General features: G+C 41.8%; 4 protein-coding genes across 4 annotated transcripts in view; 1 reads left to right on the top strand and 3 right to left on the bottom strand.

Annotated features, from left to right (window-relative positions):
• The window catches only part of LOC138952212 (uncharacterized), a 78,667-nt gene that overhangs the window by 19,283 nt on the left and 34,395 nt on the right, over positions 1–24,989 (top strand). The gene's annotated exons all lie outside the window — the stretch shown is intronic.
• On the bottom strand, positions 6,433–16,941 carry LOC138952208 (adenylosuccinate synthetase isozyme 1 B-like). The gene is made up of 2 exons (XM_070323813.1): positions 12,418–16,941; positions 6,433–10,668 (listed from the first exon to the last, which is right to left on the bottom strand). The coding sequence occupies exons 1-2, from the start codon at positions 13,513–13,515 to the stop codon at positions 10,390–10,392; spliced, it is 1,377 nt and encodes a 458-aa protein (XP_070179914.1). The 5' UTR covers positions 13,516–16,941; the 3' UTR covers positions 6,433–10,389.
• On the bottom strand, positions 18,272–19,782 carry LOC138952600 (adenylosuccinate synthetase isozyme 1 A-like). Its single transcript, XM_070324292.1, has 2 exons — positions 19,761–19,782; positions 18,272–19,698 (listed from the first exon to the last, which is right to left on the bottom strand). Exons 1-2 carry the CDS (start codon positions 19,780–19,782, stop codon positions 19,241–19,243), a joined length of 480 nt encoding a protein of 159 aa, XP_070180393.1. The 3' UTR covers positions 18,272–19,240.
• On the bottom strand, positions 19,747–21,362 carry LOC138952206 (adenylosuccinate synthetase isozyme 1 B-like). The gene has a single exon (XM_070323812.1). The coding sequence runs from the start codon at positions 21,267–21,269 to the stop codon at positions 19,890–19,892; it is 1,380 nt and encodes a 459-aa protein (XP_070179913.1). The 5' UTR covers positions 21,270–21,362; the 3' UTR covers positions 19,747–19,889.

Below are 24,989 nucleotides of genomic sequence, written 5' to 3'. Positions count from 1 at the left end.
TACACCATGATATTTTCACACTTGCAGGATGACCCAGATTTCGCTGATCTAGCCATTGTTTTCGGAACGAAGACCTGGAGTTATGCTCAGCGCTAACTACACTGATCAACCACAGTTTTTCCCAAACAAATTGTGTCAGTGTGCACCCCTGCACCTTACGAGGTATAACTTGACCACATAAAAACATCAAATTCAGTACTTATTCCTTCGAACCAAGTCGAATCTCCCCTTCGATGAAAAAACTTGTCAGTGTTGTAGCGTCCCTTTTGAGAAGTGGCCTTGACCCTTGATAGCGAATCTATCATGACAAGAAAGGTGGACTAGGCCAGTGGACTCAAAATAAAGTGGGATCGGTCTTGGGACCTGTCACTAAACTCCTCAACTTAAATTTCATTTGTATTTTTGAACAAAATATGACATTTTACTCAGATCTTGACAGTCACTGTTCACCTCGACTGCTAGCGCGGTCTTGGAAGAACACTGACTGTCTCGATCTGTGTAAAATGTCATATTTTGGTAAAATATTCAAATAACGTGTAGTAAAGTCTAAAAAAGGATGAAGTCTTACATCAGGAAGCCTTTAAAGTTTGTATGTGTGCTGTACGTTGTACAGTAAGCTATAAGGCTGATTGTATGTGTGCTGTACGTAGTACAGTAAGCTATAAGGCTGATTGTATGTGTGCTGTACGTAGTACAGTGGTCGCCGCTTAATAAAGCCACTTGTGGACCGACGAAAAATGGCTTTAATAAACGGCGGATTTATTAACCGGCGGTCCAGGAATACGTCATTTTCGAAAGAACAAAAAAATCTTCTCTTTTGTTTACGTCACTCAGTCACTTTCTTTCGTCATTTACACTTGTTTGAATCTAAACAAAACTTTACAATCGGGATGTGGAACTTTTGTTTTAATTATGTACATGTACGTGTACTTTGATCACTTCGGTACATCAATAATTTCACTGTCACCGTCACGAATCATTACTCGGCAGAGAAGAACGATTTTATGAGTGTTTGTTTGTTGGTCGTCTTCCACATCAGAACAAAATAATGTGAGCTTAGGTCACAAACTACGTGATTTCTCTGAGAAAACTGGCTTTAATAAGCGGCGGGTTGGTTTTATTAACCGGCTTTTTCTAATACATAAGATATAGTGAAAAATCCGGACCGTCTGAAATCGGCTTTTATAAGCGGCTGGCTCTATTAACCGCGGTTTTATTAAGCGGCGTCCACTGTACAGTAAGCTATAAGGCTGATTTTGCAGATTCTTTTTTCATAACCTCTCAAAATTCACATCTATTTTAAGACTCCTTCCTGTTCCAATACCTGTTTTTCTGAAAATGTTGAACATTTTAGAAGTCAGGTTCCATTTTGAAGATAAATCAGAGTACATTGTGTAATAATTAACAATATCAAATATTCCATCCACATAAACAATGTGAGATGAATGGTGGCTTCTTGCCCGACCAGCGTTTTAGCCTGTTTGAGGGAAGCATATTGTTGTTTGTTTCATCTTTATGAACTGAGGATGGTTGTTTTTTTAAATTTTACCCAGGTTGTTTTACAGTAGATTTTAGACCCCTCAATCTAAAACTTATTCCTCCATTTTAAGACCATGATTTCTCTTTAACCCTTACACTGGTGCAATTCTGTAACACATGTTACATAGCCACTGGTGAATTAACAGAGAGAAAAAGAACAAAAAACGGTCATATAGGTTTTCGCATCCATGGAAGGTAATCGGAACCGACCAAACAGACTGAGCCAGTAGCACGACATATGTCGTGACAACCAGGTGACAGTATACGTAAAGTAGCGCGACATATGTCGCGACAACCAGCCTAAGGGTTAATAATCTCTGTATATTTACCCTTCCTCTTTTCTTAAGACCTATAAATTGTGTCAGATTTTGAATTGTCTCAAAAAATTGGGGTGGCGGGTGCCCACTGTAAATGAAAATGATGACAAAATAAAATGTAAACTCAGTAAAAATTCAGGTAAACAAAAAAACACAGGCATACCTGAGAAAGCAATACGGCTCAACTCCACTGTCAAGTTGGTCTTCTCGAAGTGGACAACCACTTTGTCATGGTGGAGGTCCACAACATGGCCAAGACTGCCGTTGACTAACTGGTCGCTTATGTTGCGGATCAGCATAACTGGACAATCTGTCTCTCTCACACTGTGTCGGCCATCCGCGATTCCTGACCAGCGGTGTAGAGTCATGGCTCCCACTGGTAGGTTCTGGCAAGCGATGCCAGTTGTTGCTGTCACTGCAACTTTTCGCCCGGATAACCGAAGACTGTGGCATAATTCTGCAACGAGTGTTGTTTTCCCAGTGCCTGTCAAACACACAAATAATTAAAGAGAATCGCAAGTACATTTTATAAGATCATGATTTTGGGGGTCAATTTCATAAAACCACTTGTAAATACTGTACTAATAATCAAAAACATTTTCAAAATTGATATACCTGTTAAACCTGTGATAAATATGTATATAATAAATATGTTTAAAATCAAAGAATTTACTCTTTTCTGAATGTGTGAGTTCTGTCGCGTGTTTCTTTCAGGTGAGATATTCTTTCGGCTAGCCACTCGCGAAGCTAGGAGGCGAGATTGTCTATGAAACGGTTTTGTGGCTAGCTACACAAGAATTAAACACCATTGGTTGATTCCGAAAAGGTCGTCTGCACTGGTCGGTAAAAAACCATGGACAGCCAATTGGATGGGCAGCTGAGTGACCGCCATATTTTCTCGCCAAGCGAGCAAGCCTAAAGCTACCTAGCGTTTGAGGCGAGAATTCTAGCGTCACTCGCGGTGAGATGTGCCCAAGAAACGGTACTTCCTCGCCCCACTCGCCTTTAAGAAACAGACTGGTGAGGTCTGTCTAAACTTGAAGTTAATTCATGACTCTTTGAATGTTTTAGAGAATAAATCATTTGTACTTGAACTCAACCACAGAAATAAAAAAAATTCTCTGGGCAAATTAATTTTGCATTTACAATTTCAATACAATGCACACATAATTTAGTTGACATAAAAAGCTACAACTTTCACCTTCCAGCACAGCTAGTTTATAAAAACAAGCAAACAACAATAAAACGCATTAAAACACATTTTTCCATGCAACAGTCTACAATATAATCTTTAAATCTAATAACAAACAAACAAACAAACAAACAAACAAACAAAAACAAGTGACTGATGTCACCCAAAAACTAGCTGACTTGTCTTGATTCTTGAACTAACCACCACTACAACCCTCCAGTCAGAATCGTATGCTTGTCCATGAAAGTAGGTCAACTAAGCAGGGGGCTGCTACTCGATTCCTTCACCAATTCTTTTCTTAGCCATCTTGAATCTTGATTCTCGCTAACAAAGAGACGGAGAGGCGGGGCTAACAGTGGGAGGAGCCATAATCATAACGACCGCGTTTTACAAAGTGAAACGATCACTGCAGACAAACATTACGTTTTGGAAACCTATTGTGGTTCTTGAGTTTACCTGGGGGCATAATAAACCAGGAATGAACTACATTTTAAGTTACAGCTTGCTGTTTCTTCAACAACATCAACAACAGCCAACATTTCTTTAGGTCTTCATCAGTTCATGTTACGAAAACTGGTAAACCGTCAAAGTTCTCTTTTTATCTAAACTTCAAGTAAGTTTAAAGCCTATTCATCAACAAAAGTAAAGTTAAGAAGTGTACATACCTGCTTGTCCAAGAATAATGACGTTGTGTCCAAGCTCGACTAATTCACGTGCTTCTTCCATTTAGAGTGGACAAGTCGAAAGGGCGGTCGAAGAACGCCCAATGCCGGAGCAGACGGTTTTCTGAGCATGCGCTGTAAAACTTTTACTGCGGAACGCTCCGGATGTAACCTTTTGTGGCCTTTGAACCTGGTTAACTGCCGGTAGGATTCGATCTTCGCAATGTTGAGCTCAAAGAGAATGTTTTGTGTATCATTTCACGTGTTTGGGGGCTGCTGTGTAACTCGTCAGTTGTAGTGGACTAATTGCAGGCCGCTAGAATGCTGTACACCCTTGAGAGCGTACGAAAAGCGGAAAACATCGGCGCGAGTTGCACTTTCGATTTGTCGAGGCTCCAGGTTCCTCTCATGGAGTGGTGTGGACACCGAGCCCGTTCTTGACAAACTTCTCGAAGTTGGTGAATGGTTATTTCGAGTTTGTTGCATGAAGTGAAAGCTTAATCATTTTTGTTTGTGTGTGAGTTTCGTGCGTTCGGGAAGGGGGTGCAGAAAGTGATGTAGAAAGCTTGAAACGGAGCGAGTCGGCAGTGCGGAGCACTCTGCGTTATATTCCTTGTAGTATATATATAGTACTAGTAGTATGTCGTAGTAGTGGACTGTAAATAATGATCGACCGGCGATTTGATACAAGCTCCTGTGGTTACCGCCCCACTAAGCATCCAAATATCGGAGTACGTAAAATGAAATTGAACAAAAGCACGTTGTGCCGATGAACCCCAAAACAAAACCAACGACACGCATTCCACTCCACCTCGCACAAACAAATTATCGAACAAATACCTCAAAGAAACCTTTAGAAATAAAATGACTGTACTTGCAACATGTGAGCGTACATTAAACTAAAGATGTTTCAGAATCAAGCGGGACCTGGTGCTGTCTGACCAGTACAAAATGGCGCTGCCAAACCAAAAAGGGGGAAGGGAAGTCACCCAACACAAACCAAGTAAAAAACAACTCTTGGATACAGAACAATTGGGATCAGTGGTGTGAACATGTTTCACATGTATTTGATTTTTAAATAATTTTGATATTGTTTGTACAGTTCTGCACCATGTAGAGACATTTTCACCCAAGGGAATAATGACAAGATTCTGAAAGACAGCTATTATGTTGATTTCATAATCTCGCGTGACTGGCAGATTATCTAGAGATGAAGATTGGGGAGGCTCTTCCGAAGTCGAAGAAAGAGAAATCTAAGTGTTACGCCGTCACGGCAAAGCACGGCTTTGTATGGGAAAAAAAGGAAAGAAAGGAAAACAAAAATAATCAAGTCGCGTGAAGCGATATAAAAGCATTTAGTCAATCCGTAGGCATCAGACCAAAAGATCAACTCCAATAACCAGTCATCGGCGAGACTACGTTCAGATAGTCTCGGCTAAACATACCCGAAGACCGAGACGGGTCACGCTCGTCTCCGTGAAGCATGCAAACATTATACTAAACCTTTTGTTTTTAATTATGAGCGCGTTTTTAAAGTAAAAATAACATATCTATGTATTTTTAATTTCAGGAGAATATGAGGAATACAATGCTTGTTTAATCTGTAAGGGAACTTTTTTTAATGACAACTTTAATGAGCAAACTAATTAACTAATTGTGGAGCTTCCGAGCTGAAATGCAATCCCAAAGTCCGGAAAGCCGGATATGACGTCATCAAAGACATTAATTTTTATCGTAAAATTAGAATAAATGTCTGCGGGTATCATACCCAGGAACTCTCATGTCAAGTTTAATGAAAATCGGTCCAATAGATGTCTCTCACACACACACACACACACACACACACACACACATACACACACACACACGCACATACACACATACACACACACACACACACAGACACACACTCACACGGACACCACCAGCATCGCCTCGATTCCCCGTCTATGTTAAAACATTTAGTCAAAACTTGACTAAATGTAAAAAGAGAGGGGGGGGGGGGGGGGGGCGGTTAAAGGTAAATGCAGGCCAGAGGAGAAGTCGAATAGATCTGCTTTGCTTAAATTAAAGCGGGCCAGTGAACAGACCGCTGGATTACAGTCGAGACCGGATGTAAGAAAGTCGTCGGGACCCACTTTTTGTCTTTCATACATCCGGTCTTTACTAAATCCGGTTAACCGGATGTATGAAAATATTGTGGATTGACTTTCATACATCCGGCCACGCGTCTGTTACTTGATAAAAGTAGGTTTTTTTTTCATTATCATATCATTTTTGTATTTATTTGTTTTTTTTATGTTTAAATGTTTTGATACATATCCTTGTTAGAAGAAAAGGGTTGTGAATAACAAGTGGAAAAGTACAAGTACTTACATACACTGACACAGTCAGGACAACCGATAGAAAGAGCAACTGTTTGTGTAAGGAACTGTTCTGCTTTGCATAAGGCCGTGCACTCTCCGCCCCCCCCCCCCCCCTCTGTGTGTGTGTGTGTGTGTGCGCGCGTACGTGCGTGCGCTCGCGCGCACGCGTGTGTGTGTGGCTCAACTGTATTGTGTGTATTCCCTCCACAACCCTTTTGACAATGTTTTTGGTCGTGGAAGCTTTGTAATGACCGTTGGCGTAGCAAATAACATTTTCTGAGTTCTCTCTCTCTCTCCAAAACGCACACATTTATAACAAACACACACGCGCGCGCACTGAATACCAAAAAAGTGAGTTAAACTTAAAACCAGTTTAATGGATTAAAACAACAACATAAAAAACAAGTCGCGTAAGGCGAAAATACAATATTTAGTCAAGTAGCTGTCGAACTCACAGAATGAAACTGAACGCAATGCCATTTTTCAGCAAGACCGTATACTCGTAGCATCGTCAGTCCACCGCTCATGGCAAAGGCAGTGAAATTGACAAGAAGAGCGGGGTAGTAGTTGCGCTAAGAAGGATAGCACGCGTTTCTGTACCTCTCTTTGTTTTAACTTTCTGAGCGTGTTTTTAATCCAAACATATCATATCTATATGTTTTTGGAATCAGGAACCGACAAGGAATAAGATGAAAGTGTTTTTAAATTGATTTCGACAATTTAATTTTGATATAGATTTTTATATATTTAATTTTCAGAGCTTGTTTTTAATCTGAATATAACATATTTATATGTTTTTGGAATCAGCAAATGATGGAGAATAAGATAAACGTAACTTTGGATCGTTTTATAAATTTTTATTTTTTTTTACAATTTTCAGATTTTTAATGACCAAAGTCATTAATTAATTTTTAAGCCACCAAGCTGAAATGCAATACCGAAGTCCGAGCTTTGTCGAAGATTACTTGACCAAAATTTCAATCAATTTGGTTGAAAAATGAGGGCGTGACAGTGCCGCCTCAACTTTCACGAAAAGCCGGATATGACGTCATCAAAGACATTTATCAAAAAAATGAAAAAAACGTTCGGGGATTTCATACCCAGGAACTCTCATGTAAAATTTCATAAAGATCGGTCCAGTAGTTTAGTCTGAATCGCTCTACACACACACACACACACACACAGACACCACGACCCTCGTTTCGATTCCCCCTCGATGTTAAAATATTTAGTCAAAACTTGACTAAATATAAAAACTGAGTCACACCCACGATCAATGCCTCTGGTTCTAATTGTACAAAAAATGCCTTCCTGGGCTATTATGGCTCTTCAGTCATGACAAATTTATAACAGGCTAAAATGACTGAATAGACAAACAAAACAGATGAGTTAAACATAAAATCAGTTTAATGGATAAAATCAACAACAACAACAAGAACATAAAAACAACAACAAGAACATAAAAACAACAACATAAAATACAACAAAATAAAATACAACAACATAACAAAAACAAGAAGGGCAAAGCCCATACGAATCACATGCTTGACCTTGACATGACCTTGACCTTGAGGTTTTGTTTGTTTGCTTAACGCCCAGCCGACCACGAAGGGCCAAAACAGGGCGGTGCTGCTTTGACATATAACGTGCGCCACACACAAGACAGAAGTCGCAGCACAGGCTTCATGTCTCACCCAGTCACATTATGCTGACACCGGACCAACCAGTCCTAGCACTAACCCCATAATGCCAGACGCCAGGCGGAGCAGCCACTAGATTGCCAATTTTAAAGTCTTAGGTATGTTGAGGGTCAAGGTCAAATAACTAAACCTAGCAATGACATCATACACTAAGAACTGCTTTACACATTTTTCCTACCAAAATACATGTGACCTTGACCCAAGGTCAAGGTCATCCAAGGTCATGCAACACAAAGCTGTTAATTCAAGACATAGGAAGTACAATGGTGCTTATTGGCTCTTTCTACCATGAGATATGGTCACTTTTAGTGGTTCACTACCTTATTTTGGTCACATTTCAAAAGGGTCAAAGTGACCTTGACCTTGATCATATGTGACCAAATGTGTCTCATGATGAAAGCATAACATGTGCCCCACATAATTTTTAAGTTTGAAACAGTTATCTTCCATAGTTCAGGGTCAAGGTCACTTCAAAATATGTATACAATCCAACTTTGAAGAGCTCCTGTGACCTTGACCTTGAAGCAAGGTAAACCAAACTGATATCAAAAGATGGGGCTTACTTTGCCCTATATATCATATATAGGTGAGGTATTGAATCTCAAAAACTTCAGAGAAAATGGGAAAAATGTGAAAAATAGCTGTTTTTTAGACAACATTTATGGCCCCTGCGACCTTGACCTTGAAGCAAGGTCAAGATGCTATGTATGTTTTTTGGGGTCTTGTCATCATACACCATCTTGCCAAATTTGGTACTGATAGACTGAATAGTGTCCAAGAAATATCCAACGTTAAAGTTTTCCGGCCGGACGGCCGGACGGACGACTCGGGTGAGTACATAGACTCACTTTTGCTTCGCATGTGAGTCAATAACATAAAAAGATAACAACTGATTCACATCCATGACCAATGTCTCTGGTTATAAATGTAACAAAAATGCCTTCTGGGCTTTTATGGGTCTTCGTGACGAATTTGTAACAGGTTAAAAAAAATGATTGAATGGAGAAACAAATCCTTGACAGCTATAGAATCTGGATAAAAATCAGTTGGTGAGGAAGTTTTCAGGGCATCCTCATTTAGACTACCTTTGTGGACACCACCCGCTCAAAATGGCCACAGAGATTTCGGAGGTAAATGTTCTCCTCGGACCTGTCTACCCCATTTATCGGGAAAAGGGGTGGGTGTGGCAGCCATCCCCGCGAGCATTCGGAAGTGGCTGTGTACACCACAATGGTGGTTTGAAGGAGTGTGGCAGCCGCGAATATCTCTACATCCGAACCCCATGAACGGGGTCGGAGGGTGTTGTGAGCGAGATAATCACCTACATCTCCATCCACATATGCAGAGAAAGCCTGGTGATTCCTGGACAACCATGTGCTGAGCCTGGCTACCACACAAATCAAGGCTTATGGCACGATACAGGCAGTTAGAAGGGAAATTACTCTTACCACACTTTGATTTTGCAGGTAGAGAAAAATAGACTTCTTTCACTGGGACAAGACAACATTCAATGGTTCTGCTTCCCCGACCAATCCTTTTTTTCCCTCCAAAACCCCAAAACCAAATTGACCATTCAGGAAGGAAGGAAAACAAATTTGTTCTCCAGTCTTTTGGATGCAGGAAAGAAGATAGCTGCTTCAAGGAATTTCAATCATGGAGTTCCGGTCCTTTCCAACGCCAATCCATCTCACTGGAACTCTCAGCTTGTCCCGTATAACTTCAATATAGCGCTGGGCGTTTTTGGGTAAATCTTCCCACTTGCGTACATCCTCCGTGTTGGTTTTCCAGCCTGGCAGGGTCAGGTATTCCACCTCTAACCTCTTCAAGTCGTCATCAGAGGCTGGGAAAGTTTCCACCTTTTCGCCATCCAGGTGATAGGCGACACCCACCTTTACCTCATCAAACACATCCAGGATGTCCAGTTTGGTAACTGCCAGCCCAGTAAAGCCGTTGATCATGTTGGAGTAGGACAGCCGCGAATATCTCTACATCCGAACCCCATGAACGGGGTCGGAGGGTGTTGTGAGCGAGATAATCACCTACATCTCCATCCACGTATGCAGAGAAAGCCTGGTGATTCCTGGACAACCATGTGCTGAGCCTGGCTACCACACAAATCAAGGCTTATGGCACGATACAGGCAGTTAGAAGGGAAATTACTCTTACCACACTTTGGTGACTTGGGTCTACTTTCGTTTTCTTACAACCGGTCTTGCAACAACGCATTTGTGCTGCTCGGGACCAGAGATTTGCTTTCATACAACCAGACTTTTATACATCCGATTTTCATACAACCGGAAAATTCTAAGTAATAACAAAGAGTAGCTTCTGCCGGGACCCTGCCTACCCCTTTCATACATCCAGACTTTCATACATCCGGTGTTTTATACATCCGGTCTGTATAGTGAAAACGGAATATAGCAATAACATTTGATTTTGCAGGTAGAGAAAAATAGACTTCTTTCACTGGGACAAGACAACATTCAATGGTTCTGCTTCCCCGACCAATCCTTTCTTTCCCTCCAAAACCCCAAAACCAAATTGACCATTCAGGAAGGAAGGAAAACAAATTTGTTCTCCAGTCTTTTGGATGCAGGAAAGAAGATAGCTGCTTCAAGGAATTTCAATCATGGAGTTCCGGTCCTTTCCAACGCCAATCCATCTCACTGGAACTCTCAGCTTGTCCCGTATAACTTCAATATAGCGCTGGGCGTTTTTGGGTAAATCCTCCCACTTGCGTACATCCTCCGTGTTGGTTTTCCAGCCTGGCAGGGTCAGGTATTCCACCTCTAACCTCTTCAAGTCGTCATCAGAGGCTGGGAAAGTTTCCACCTTTTCGCCATCCAGGTGATAGGCGACACCCACCTTCACCTCATCAAACACATCCAGGATGTCCAATCAATCAATCAATCAATGAGTCTTATATCGCGCATATTCCGTGGGTACAGTTCTAGGCGCATGGGTGCAACTGCTGGAAAATGAAAAAAACTGAAAAGGTCGTGGTCCACGGGCAGGGGCCGTCAAGGCCCCGGCGGGGTGCAGGGGCAGCGCCCTTGCTGGGGGGTCCAGGGGGGCAGTGCCCCCCACCCAAAAACAAATTTTTGCATTTCAGGGAGGATTTGAATGGCCCCTTTTGACTCTAAATCTATTTCAGAACAAACAGGCTTTGCGGATATGCATAATATGAACAATCTTGTAAAGCTGAAGGTATTTGTAACCACCCAGTCGAAAATGAATTTTTGCATTTTAAGAGGGGCTATTTGAGCCTCTCCTGGTTTTAAAACTGAAAACAGCAACAACAAAATTTGGGGAGGGGGGGGGAGGATGCACAACATCAAAAACCTCTATACTTGAAGGTGTTTGGTTGCATCACTCTTGCAAGAGGGTCTACAAAAAACAAGGTCAACACATTTGAAGGGTTTTAGAAGCCTCTCCTTGCTAACAAACTTAAAATTGGAGATGCTCAAATTAAAAATCTTGTAAACCTGAAGGTGATTGATTTTATCACCTAGTTTTGTCTTTGATTTAAAGAATGTTTACTGAATTAAAGGAAAATTACCATGCTAACAAAAAGTTTTCACAAACACAGGAAATTAGTCACCTCCCTTGTATTACAACTTCTTTACTTGAAGCTTATGAATTTATCATTGCAGGAGGTAAATTCTCAAATAATTGTTGAACCATAGCTTCAACCAAATGAGAAACAAGTTTCAAATCACTGAGTTTGTTTCAATTGCATACTTTCAAAAGGGCTAACTGCTCAGGTTAAAAAGAAGAAGGTTAAGACAAAAACAGAAAGCTCCAGAGTTATATCCCTTGCCATGCACATGCAATCTTCTGATGCTGCTTTTTCATTTTAGGAGTTAAATTCGCAAATGATTGTTGAATCATAGCTTGAATTAAAAGAGAAATAAGTTTCAAGCAAGCTTGTTTCAGTTGCCAACTTTCTAAAGGACTCAATGTATCTGAAGCAAAATACCACTGGTTCATAGATCAGGAATGCAAATTTTCTCTACCACTGAAGGTCTCTAAATCCCTGAAAGTGGGGTATATAAGGAAGGCTAAATACACAGCACTTAAGATGCCACATTCACCAGTATGACATGACATCCCCCTCTTGGCACCTTTACACAACGGTAGGCATGGTCAAAGGTGGCTGACCTCTCAAGCAACCCCCCACCCAAACACAATGGCCTTGCTCCAGAATTTTCAAAAAAACGGATTTTCCGTCTGCAGCCTCCTGAGAAAAACGGAAATTCCGTCCTAGACGGAAGAGTTGCACCCATGTAGGCGCTCTGCAGTGATGCCGTGTGAGATGAAATTTTATACGGCCAGTAGATTGCAGCCATGTCGGCGCATATTTACCTTTCACGGCCTTATTCCAAGTCACACGGGTATGGTAGACAATTATTAACTGTGCCTAAGCAATTTTGCCAGGAAAGACCCTTTTGTCAATCGTGGGATCTTTAACGTGCACACCCAATGTAGTATACACGGGGGGTGGTTCGGACACCGAAGAGAGTCTGCACACAAAGTTGACTCTGTGAAATAAATTTCCGCCGAACCTGGGATCGAACTCGCGCTGACAGCGGCCAACTGAATACAAATCCAGCGCGCTACCAACTGAGCTATATCCCCTATGTCCAGTTTGGTAACTGCCAGCCCAGTAAAGCCGTTGATCATGTTGGAGTAGGACAGCATGATCAGATCCAGCCAGCCACAGCGCCGTGGTCGGCCTGTCGTCACACCGTACTCGTGGCCACGGTCCAGGAGTAGTTTTCCCATCTCATCGTCGAGTTCGGTGGGGAAGCCACCAGCTCCCACGCGGGTGAGGTAGGCCTTGACAACACCAACCACATCCCCAATGACGTGAGGTGGAATACCAAGCCCTGTGCACACGCCTCCAATACTGCAGTTTGATGATGTCACGTACGGGTAAAGACCAAAGTCAATATCCAGGATGGTGGACTGGGCTCCCTCCACCAGTATCATCTTGTCCCCAGCCTCCAGGAATTTGTGCAGGTAGCTGACCGTCTCGCGCACTAGTGGCCGGACCCTCTCTCTCAACTCTTTATACTTTGCCAGTTCTGCCGCAACGTCCACCTCCAGATCGGGAATTGTGCGGTACTGATCCACAAGATTGCGAAATTTTTCAGAGAAATGGGCAAAGTCTCCCATCAGGTCACATATCCTGAGTCCGTTTCTTGTGGCCTTTGACGAGTAAGCTGGACCGATCCCCTTCTTCGTTGTGCCAATCGACTTCTGCCCACGTCCAGATTCCCGCAGACCATCCACTTGTTGATGAAAGTCAAACACAATGTGACACCTATCTGAGATGACAAGTCGGTCCTTCATATCGCAAAGCCCATTCTTCTCATTCGTCTCAAGCTCATGGAACATCTGGGGTAGATGCACCACTACTCCATTCCCAATGACGGCAACGCAGTCAGGATTGACAATTCCGCTGGGCAGAAGGTGGAAGGCATACTCTGCGCCATCCACGTGCACAGAGTGGCCAGCATTGTTCCCTCCCTGACATCGGCAGCAAACGTCCGCTTTCGTTGCCAGCATATCAACGACTTTCCCTTTGCCTTCGTCGCCCCATTGTGTTCCTAAAACAACCGTTACAGGTCTGCGTTCCTCGGTACGGGGAACCTTGCTGGGAACTACTGTTTCTCCACCATTCATGCTGTCCAACCCTGTAACCTTCCTAATAGATGTTCTCACGTTCCTCGCCATTTTGTCGCTATGACACACTTAAGCACTGCATCATTCACCTTGACACACTTAAGCACTGCATCATTCACCTTGACACACTTAAGTTTTAACCCCACGTGGAACAAGCACGCAATGACCTGAAAACATAATACAACAAGAAGGGCAAAGCCCATACGACTCACATGCTTTACACATTTTTCCTACCAAAATACATGTGACCTTGACCCAAGGTCAAGGTCATCCAAGGTCATGCAACACAAAGCTGTTAATTCAAGACATAGGAAGTACAATGGTGCTTATTGGCTCTTTCTACCATGAGATATGGTCACTTTTAGTGGTTCACTACCTTATTTTGGTCACATTTCATAAGGGTCAAAGTGACCTTGATCATATGTGACCAAATGTGTCTCATGATGAAAGCATAACATGTGCCCCACATAATTTTTAAGTTTGAAACAGTTATCTTCCATAGTTCAGGGTCAAGGTCACTTCAAAATATGTATACAATCCAACTTTGAAGAGCTCCTGTGACCTTGACCTTGAAGCAAGGTAAACCAAACTGGTATCAAAAGATGGGGCTTACTTTGCCCTATATATCATATATAGGTGAGGTATTGAATCTTAAAACCTTCAGAGACAAGAAGGGCAAAGCCCATACGACTCACATGCTTGACCTTGACCTTTACATGACCTTGACCTTCAGGGTCAAGGTCAAATAACTAAACCTAGCAATGACATCATACACTAAGAACTGCTTTACACATTTTTCCTACCAAAATACATGTGACCTTGACCCAAGGTCAAGGTCATCCAAGGTCATGCAACACAAAGCTGTTAATTCAAGACATAGGAAGTACAATGGTGCTTATTGGCTCTTTCTACCATGAGATATGGTCACTTTTAGTGGTTCACTACCTTATTTTGGTCACATTTCATAAGGGTCAAAGTGACCTTGACCTTGATCATATGTGACCAAATGTGTCTCATGATGAAAGCATAACATGTGCCCCACATAATTTTTAAGTTTGAAACAGTTATCTTCCATAGTTCAGGGTCAAGGTCACTTCAAAATATGTATACAATCCAACTTTGAAGAGCTCCTGTGACCTTGACCTTGAAGCAAGGTAAACCAAACTGGTATCAAAAGATGGGGCGTACTTTGCCCTATATATCATATATAGGTGAGGTATTCAATCTCAAAAACTTCAGAGAAAATGGGAAAAATGTGAAAAATAGCTGTTTTTTAGACAACATTTATGGCCCCTGCGACCTTGACCTTGAAGCAAGGTCAAGATGCTATGTATGTTTTTTGGGGCCTTGTCATCATACACCATCTTGCCAAATTTGGTACTGATAGACTGAATAGTGTCCAAGAAATATCCAACGTTAAAGTTTTTCGGACGGACGGACGGACGGACGTCCGGACGGACGTCCGGACGGACGGACGGACGACTCGGGTGAGTACATAGACTCACTTTTGCTTCGCATGTGAGTCAAAAATGTGAAAAATGTGAAAAATAGCTGTTTTTTAGGCAACATTTATGGCCCCTGCGACCTTGACCTTGAAGCAAGGTCAAGATGCTATGTATGTTTTTTGGGGCCTTGTCATCATACACCATCTTGCCAAATTTGGTACTGATAGACTGAATAGTGTCCAAGAAATATCCAACGTTAAAGTTTTCCGGGCGTCCGGAGTACATAGACTCACTTTTGCTTCGCATGTGAGTCAAACATTGTATTAAGCTTCAGGAAACAAGCCATGAAAATAGGCAATAAAATCAAGTAATGTTGTAACCAACAAGAGCGGAAATATTTACATAATTATTCACAACACCATAAGTACTAGAGCAAAGAGTGACACAACACAACATACCGCAGTCCTAAAACCACATGAACAAACCATGACTAGAGAGTCAAATGCAAATTACACAAGTAAGTTCAAAACAACATGAACAAACCATGACTAGAAAGTCAAATGCAAATTACACAAGTAAGTTCAAGTCGCTATCCGAGTTTCTAGCACAACAGAACACAAGCTTATAGAAAGTCAACGTGTACAGTGCAAACTCTCAATCTCATTCCTCACATCACCGACAAGTTACTTCATGCCAGGATCAACAAGGGACTGTTGGGTATGGGTTATACATCAAATACTCTAGCGCCTAATCGGTGAACAACCAATGACCAACCAAACAAACAAGAACAGCAACAAATAAACTGTACTGTACAACAACTAAACATACAAATACCGACAAAACAAACAAGTAAACAAACAAACCGACAGTTAACAAACAAACAAACAACAACGCATAAATTGTTTGTTTGTTTGTTTGTTTGTTTATTTGTTGCTTAACGTCCAGCCGACTACGCAGAGCCATATCAGGACGAGGAAGGGGGGGATGAAGGGGGCCACTTGTCAAGCGATTCCTGTTTACAAATGCACTAACCCATTACTTGTGTCCCAGCAGGCTTTAGTAAAACTAAATTAATACCTACTGGAAGATTACCAGTTTCCAGTATGTTAAAATAGGCTTAACCTATCTACTGCTGGACTTACATCAGAACACTAACAGATTAAACTATACATGAATCGCGAGACAAGCGACATGCGGCAAGAGAAGAGATTTTTGGAAAAAATACAGGTGAATGAGCAAGAAGGCAGAAAAAAGAAAATTCATGAAGAAAAAGAGAGCATGACAGGAAAGAGGAACCACTAGAAAGCTCCTGCGGTTCCAAAAACAGGAGGGGCCTTTAATTTCATAACCGCAGTGCCCCACTGCGGGAGGGAAATGCATAAATGACACAAAAGGATTCTAGTAAAAAGAATACAAAAGACCTACAATATATGTATACAAAAATAACCAAAGTCCTGAATGGACTAAGTCAGTAAGTACTAAGTCAGTAAGTAGCACTATGTATACTGACCAAACTGTACATCAGTTTCCTACCACAACAAGGGAGGTAACAATTGAGGGTAGTCATTCTTCAAAACACAAAATTTGGGAGATGGGAACACACACAGAAATACAACACAGGCACACGACAAACACACAACTAGGACAACAAACACATAAACAACCAAACACACAAGCAAACAAACACACACAACACAGGGGCATAGTTATGTTACAAGCATCAGCCTTGCAACAGAAATTAGGTCAGTGGTGACACATCAATTACAGTTCTGGCAGCTAGGCTATGTATTTGACCTACATTATATACATCCAAGGTTTGCAAGGGCTGACTCAATTCTATCAACCTGAACTGAGAACAACTCAAAATCCTAGCCTGAGACAAGAAGAATAAACTGGCAACCAGAAGAATAACATCTAGAGAGAGAGAGAGAGAGAGAGAGAGAGAGAGAGAGAGAGAGAGAGAGAGAGAGAGAGAGAGAGAGAGAGAGAGAGAGAGAGAGAGAGAGAGAGAGAGAGAAGATTAAAGGATGCACACCCAACTAACAGAATATAACAATGACAAGGACAATAATAAGAAATCATACCACAATTCAATCAATGCACTGATTAGATGGAGCGAGATTCGTAAAACCGATAACCATAACCTTCAGGTTCCACATTAGTTCATCTCATTATCCGTTCCCGACATGAATCTCCTTATGAACAGCTAACAGCTCTTTCGAATAAAAGCAGCTTCTTTCAATAGTGCTTCCAAGTGAATCGTAAATTTAGAAAAGGCACAACTCTTGATGAGTTACATCATACTCTCGATTGACACAGTTAACCGGCTCAGAAAGAGACCAATGTTATCATATCAACATACCCAATGATGCGTCTGTAATTTGGCCGATTTACACGAACTTGCCAAAGCTAAACAAAACTCACCAAGCATCTTTAACTGAAAGCTTGGCATCCAAAGCTAACTGCTCAATAGACCATACAGTCGCTACGAAACATCGTTTAGTCTACAGTTTGATCTGACAGACTATGACGTAATGTCTAGACATCCTGACGTAACCTCAGCTATCAGTGAAAGACAAATACTCCATCAGTTCAGTCATCAACAAAACATAGCAGTAATACAATCATGATCAAGTCACAATAAATGGCATAGAAAACAAAACAAGAAAATCATCGTTTACTTACAGTGAATTCAACCCTTTGCCGACATCAACACAGGTTCAACACAAATTGCACAGGCTACATGTGGAGCAGTCTTTTCACTACATAATCTGATTGGGCAAAATTTTTCCTGGAGCTATCACGATACTCTGAAGCAAGGCTATGTCTATCGCAGCGAGTGGTCAGCGGTCAGCGAAGTCGAGACACGAACTGAATACCTATGGGAAATGTTAAGGGGCTTATTGTCCGTCAGGTCTTAATTGCCTATATTGGACATGAATTGGTTTATACGATTCGAGTTTTACGCCCTCGCGGCTTTTTGATGTTTGCGTGTTTAGGTGGTATCAGCCATCTGCACTTATGGTAGAATGACCAAGATCTTTAACGTGCCATTGTGGTGACACGGGGGTGGGAGATGGATACCGTCTCTGGGTCTGCACATAAAGTTGACCCGTGTCCGTCCCGGCCCGGATTCGAACCAGCGACCTCTCGATCACAAGTCCAGTGCTCTACCACCTGAGCTACCCGGGCCCCCGAATACCTATGCTGGGTCAGAAGGCTATTTATACTGCCTGTGCCGACTGCACAGAAAGCCGCACTCGAATATTCCCAGAACAGCCGTCTGTAACCGTATGCTAGCCAAATTTGTGTTTGTTTAGAAACTTTATTTTTTTTTTCATTGGGGGGGGGGGGGGGGGGGGGGGGGGATTGCATGAACAGGATACAGAAAATAATGAGCTGATACATACTTCCAACACAATGACAGGAGATTCAAACAAAAACCAAACCAGACCAGCTTTCAACAACTGACTAAAACCATGTGACTTGGACACTAAATGCAATGAAGCGGCAAGAAACATTAACAATACTGGGTAAAACAAGCCATGCATGCAATTCAAAGAAAAAATGTGATGTAAAAACAAATTGGATAAAAATAAACTGTCAGCCTCCTTTTAAAACGCACACAAAAAAACCTGGTAATTTCATCAAAAACAACTTAATTTTCTTTGAGTTTTAATATGCCTGTGCTAATATCAGTGCTAATTAAAATCTGACCACATCACACAATCACCCTTGATGCACACTTACATACATGCAATAAGTTCTAACTCATCAAACCAACACTCTCAACTCCGCTGGTATGTTTCTGAAAGAGCACCAGCAATGCTGTTCCCCTGACATGCATGCGCTTTCCCATACCATCTCTGCTCAACAAGGACTCTCCAGAACAGTAATCTTATTGGCATGTTTCAGGACATTGGTGTATTAGCTAATGCTTTTACTCAACAGCATAAAAGATCAAATAAATTCTGATAACAATAAAAAAAAAGACAAAAATTAAAAGAATAATACCACAAAAAGGTGCACAATCTCTGAATAGGGCGCTGACCCTTTACCCGAGTTTCAAACAGTGTCTTGTCTGCTTGTTGGTACTCTTGACAACCAATATTATTACCCAAACTAGACATTCTACAACCTCTAATACACATTTCACCACAATTGATGAAGAAAAATCCTCACACACACAAAAAGGGAAAAACTACATGGTTTGAAAAAGCACATCTCATCTCAACCAAACCATTGTACTACAGAATGTTGGTATCACGGGATGGTAAAACTCTGTGCTACAGTTCTCCAGTCTTTTGGATGCAGGAAAGAAGATAGCTGCTTCAAGGAATTTCAATCATGGAGTTCCGGTCCTTTCCAACGCCAATCCATCTCACTGGAACTTTCAGCTTGTCCCGTATAACTTCAATATAGCGCTGGGCGTTTTTGGGTAAATCTTCCCACTTGCGTACATCCTCCGTGTTGGTTTTCCAGCCTGGCAGGGTCAGGTATTCCACCTCTAACCTCTTCAAGTCGTCAAGGATGTCCAGTTTGGTAACTGCCAGCCCAGTAAAGCCGTTGATCATGTTGGAGTAGGACAGCATGATCAGATCCAGCCAGCCACAGCGCCGTGATGATGTCACGTACGGGTAAAGACCAAAGTCAATATCCAGGATGGTGGACTGCGCTCCCTCCACCAGTATCATCTTGTCCCCAGCCTCCAGGAATTTGTGCAGGTAGCTGACCGTCTCGCGCACTAGTGGCCGGACCCTCTCTTTCAACTCTTTATACTTTGCCAGTTCTGCCGCACATTTCACCACAATTGATGAAGAAAAATCCTCACACACACAAAAAGGGAAAAACTACATGGTTTGAAAAAGCACATCTCATCTCAACCAAACCATTGTACTACAGAATGTTGGTATCACGGGATGGTAAAACTCTGTGCTACAGTTCTCCAGTCTTTTGGATGCAGGAAAGAAGATAGCTGCTTCAAGGAATTTCAATCATGGAGTTCCGGTCCTTTCCAACGCCAATCCATCTCACTGGAACTTTCAGCTTGTCCCGTATAACTTCAATATAGCGCTGGGCGTTTTTGGGTAAATCTTCCCACTTGCGTACATCCTCCGTGTTGGTTTTCCAGCCTGGCAGGGTCAGGTATTCCACCTCTAACCTCTTCAAGTCGTCATCAGAGGCTGGGAAAGTTTCCACCTTTTCGCCATCCAGGTGATAGGCGACACCCACCTTCACCTCATCAAACACATCCAGGATGTCCAGTTTGGTAACTGCCAGCCCAGTAAAGCCGTTGATCATGTTGGAGTAGGACAGCATGATCAGATCCAGCCAGCCACAGCGCCGTGGTCGGCCTGTCGTCACACCGTACTCGTGGCCACGGTCCAGGAGTAGTTTTCCCATCTCATTGTCAAGTTCGGTGGGGAAGCCACCAGCTCCCACGCGGGTGAGGTAGGCCTTGACAACACCCACCACATCCCCAATGACGTGAGGTGGAATACCAAGCCCTGTGCACACGCCTCCAATACTGCAGTTTGATGATGTCACGTACGGGTAAAGACCAAAGTCAATATCCAGGATGGTGGACTGCGCTCCCTCCACCAGTATCATCTTGTCCCCAGCCTCCAGGAATTTGTGCAGGTAGCTGACCGTCTCGCGCACTAGTGGCCGGACCCTCTCTTTCAACTCTTTATACTTTGCCAGTTCTGCCGCAACGTCCACCTCCAGATCGGGAAAGATTGTGCGGTACTGATCCACAAGATTGCGAAATTTTTCAGAGAAATGGGCAAAGTCTCCCATCAGGTCACATATCCTGAGTCCGTTTCTTGTGGCCTTTGACGAGTAAGCTGGACCGATCCCCTTCTTCGTTGTGCCAATCGACTTCTGCCCACGTCCAGATTCCTGCAGACCATCCATTTGTTGATGAAAGTCAAACACAATGTGACACCTATCTGAGATGACAAGTCGGTCCTTCATATCGCAAAGCCCATTCTTCTCATTCGTCTCAAGCTCATGGAACATCTGGGGTAGATGCACCACTACTCCATTCCCAATGACGGCAACGCAGTCAGGATTGACAATTCCGCTGGGCAGAAGGTGGAAGGCATACTCTGCACCATCCACGTGCACAGAGTGGCCAGCATTGTTCCCTCCCTGACATCGGCAGCAAACGTCCGCTTTCGTTGCCAGCATATCAACGACTTTCCCTTTGCCTTCGTCGCCCCATTGTGTTCCTAAAACAACCGTTACAGGTCTGCGTTCCTCGGTACGGGGAACCTTGCTGGGAACTACTGTTTCTCCACCATTCATGCTGTCCAACCCTGTAACCTTCCTAATAGATGTTCTCACGTTCCTCGCCATTTTGTCGCTATGACACACTTAAGCACTGCATCATTCACCTTGACACACTTAAGCACTGCATCATTCACCTTGACACCCCCCGTGGAACAAGCACGCAATGACCTGAAAACATAATACAAAAATTGTATTAAGCTTCAGGAAACAAGTCATGAAAATAGGCAATAAAATCAAGTAATGTTGTAACCAACAAGAGCGGAAATATTTACATAATTATTCACAACACCATAAGTACTAGAGCAAAGAGTGACACAACACAACATACCGCAGTCCTAAAACCACATGAACAAACCATGACTAGAGAGTCAAATGCAAATTACACAAGTAACAAGTAAGTTCAAAACATGAACAAACCATGACTAGAAAGTCAAATGCAAATTACACAAGTAAGTTCAAGTCGCTATCCGAGTTTCTAGCACAACAGAACACAAGCTTATAGAAAGTCAACGTGTACAGTGCAAACTCTCAATCTCATTCCTCACATCACCGACAAGTTACTTCATGCCAGGATCAACAAGGGACTGTTGGGTATGGGTTATACATCAAATACTCTACAGGCATGGGAATTGAAAAAAGTAAAAAAGGCTGAAAATTTGTAAGTAATGGCAAAGTCGACGGCGCGAAGCGCCTAGCCCTGCTAGGGGGGTTCGGGGGCATGCCCCCCCGGAATTTGTTTCTCCAAAGAACCCAAATGGTGCAATTTGGTGTCATCTAAGCTCCAAGTTTGCCATTAAATTCAGTTTTTAGAACCATTTTTGCCTCCCCCATTTATTTTTTTCGGCGAACACTTTTGCTTTTTCGGCGGAACAAAAAAAAACAATCGGCGGAAATTTGCATTTCGGCGGACAATTCCCATGCCTGACTCTAGCGCCTAATCGGTGAACAACCAATGACCAACCAAACAAACAAGAACAGCAACAAATAAACTGTACTGTACAACAACTAAACATACAAATACCGACAAAACAAACAAGTAAACAAACAAACCGACAGTTAACAAACAAACAAACAACAACGCATAAATGACACAAAAGGATTCTAGTAAAAAGAATACAAAAGACCTACAATATATGTATACAAAAATAACCAAAGTCCTGAATGGACTAAGTCAGTACCCAGCCAGCATGATTCTGCGTGACGCATGCGTTATTTCTGAGTTTTTCATGCGGGGATGTGTACGGCCTCGTGACACCTTCGCTTCGCGCGCGTTACTTTTCGCCAACTTTTACGCAGATTGTCGCATTCGAAACGACTTCACCACGCAGTGTTTAGCACGCATGGATTCAATGAAAAGGTGATTGCAATTTTTGTTTTTCCTAATTTTATACCGTGGGTTTAAGCATGTTCTTCATGAAATAATTTATTATATTTTATGTTATTAAAAAATATTTACTTTTAAATTTTGGTCATGAATAGTTATTCTTCTTCAAAAACTTCTTTTTTTTTTTTTAGAAAACAAATTGCATAAAAACTTTCAATCCGTTATTTTTCAGTTTATCTTAAGACAGTTTCGGTTAAAAAAAAAAATGCATTTAAACGTTTAATAAAATATTTTTATTTTATGTAAGGGTTTTCCCATTTAATTTTTATTTAATCATTTTGTTATTACTAACATTTATTTGCTTAATTGTTATCCTGATTATTTTTATCTTAAAATAAATATGATTATTTTAATTTGTATTATCATTATAATTGTTTTAGCGTGTATTATAATTATTGTAATGCGGATTTGGTATTGTAGGAATCAGCTTTCCACAAAATAATGTCGTCGAAAAATCTAGGCAAAGCATAATAAAAATATTATATGAACAGAAAAGATAACTGAAATCTATATGAACACCCATAACAAAACGATAAAAACATTAAAAAAATTCAGATTAAACAAAACAAGAAGGGCAAAGCCCATACGACTCACATGCTTGACCTTGACATGGTCAAATAACTAAACCTAGCAATGACATCATACACTAAGAACTGCTTTACACATTTTTCCTACCAAAATACATGTGACCTTGACCCAAGGTCAAGGTCATCCAAGGTCATGCAACACAAAGCTGTTAATTCAAGACATAGGAAGTACAATGGTGCTTATTGGCTCTTTCTACCATGAGATATGGTCACTTTTAGTGGTTCACTACCTTATTTTGGTCACATTTCATAAGGGTCAAAGTGACCTTGACCTTGATCATATGTGACCAAATGTGTCTCATGATGAAAGCATAACATGTGCCCCACATAATTTTTAAGTTTGAAACAGTTATCTTCCATAGTTCAGGGTCAAGGTCACTTCAAAATATGTATACAATCCAACTTTGAAGAGCTCCTGTGACCTTGACCTTGAAGCAAGGTAAACCAAACTGGTATCAAAAGATGGGGCTTACTTTGCCCTATATATCATATATAGGTGAGGTATTGAATCTCAAAAACTTCAGAGAAAATGGGAAAAATGTAAAAAATAGCTGTTTTTTAGGCAACATTTATGGCCCCTGCGACCTTGACCTTGAAGCAAGGTCAAGATGCTATGTATGTTTTTTGGGGCCTTGTCATAATACACCATCTTGCCAAATTTGGTACTGATAGACTGAATAGTGTCCAAGAAATATCCAACGTTAAAGTTTTCCGGACGGACGTCCGGACGGACGGACGTCCGGACGTCCGGACGTCCGGACGGACGGACGGACGGACGACTCGGGTGAGTACATAGACTCACTTTTGCTTCGCATGTGAGTCAAAAATGTAAACTAAAGTAACTTTGAAACTAGTTATCTACTCAAAATAAAGGCTGATGTTAATGGTTACATAAAATTTGTTCTCAGCATATTTTCATTTTATTTTATTTTGCTTTGGAAGAAAATCTCTATGAAAGTTCAATTTCAGGGGAGACAGTTACCTTGACTGCAAAGAGCAATTTATTGAAGTTATTTCCCTTGTCTGTCAGACCTACTTCAATCAGACAATCTCCAACTTCCTGTTGGCAAGAAGTCTGTCAAATCCACATTCAATCAATCAATCAATGACGCTTATATCGCGCATATTCCGTGGGTACAGTTTCTAGGCGCTCTGCAGTGATGCCGTGTGAGATGAAATTTTATACGGCCAGTAGATTGCAGCCATTTCGGCGCATATTTAGGCCTAAAAAAAAAATAGGTGTGGTTACGGTAACCCGACCTACCCTATTTTTAGGGGCCGACCCTATAACTTTTTATTACATTTGTCAAAAAAAACAAAAAACACACAAGAAAACGAGTGCAGAAAACGCTATGAAAGCGAAAGCGCCCGAGTCGCACACTTATTTTCCTGTCAAGTAGGTTTAATTTGTGCACATTAGAAAAAAAAGTTTAAAAAAAAAAAAAGTGTTTGCCTACCTTCCTACCCTATTTTTTTTGGCTATGTTACCGTAACCACACCTATTATTTTTTTTGGCCTTACCTTTCACGGCCTATTATTCCAAGTCACACGGGTATAGGTAGACAATTATTAACTGTGCCTAAGCAATTTTGCCAGGAAAGACCCTTTTGTCAATCGTGGGATCTTTAACGTGCACACCCAATGTAGTGTACACGGGGGGAGGGTTCGGACACCGAAGAGAGTCTGCACACAAAGTTGACTCTGAAATAAATTTCCGCCGAACCTGGGATCGAACTCACGCTGACAGCGGCCAACTGAATACAAATCCAGCGCGCTACCAACTGAGCTATATCCCCGCCCCACAGAACACAGAAG

Source organism: Littorina saxatilis, linkage group LG17 (assembly GCF_037325665.1).
Source record: "Littorina saxatilis isolate snail1 linkage group LG17, US_GU_Lsax_2.0, whole genome shotgun sequence".
NCBI classification, from domain to species: Eukaryota; Metazoa; Mollusca; class Gastropoda; order Littorinimorpha; family Littorinidae; genus Littorina; species Littorina saxatilis.
This window is presented reverse-complemented; position numbering and strand designations above follow the sequence as displayed.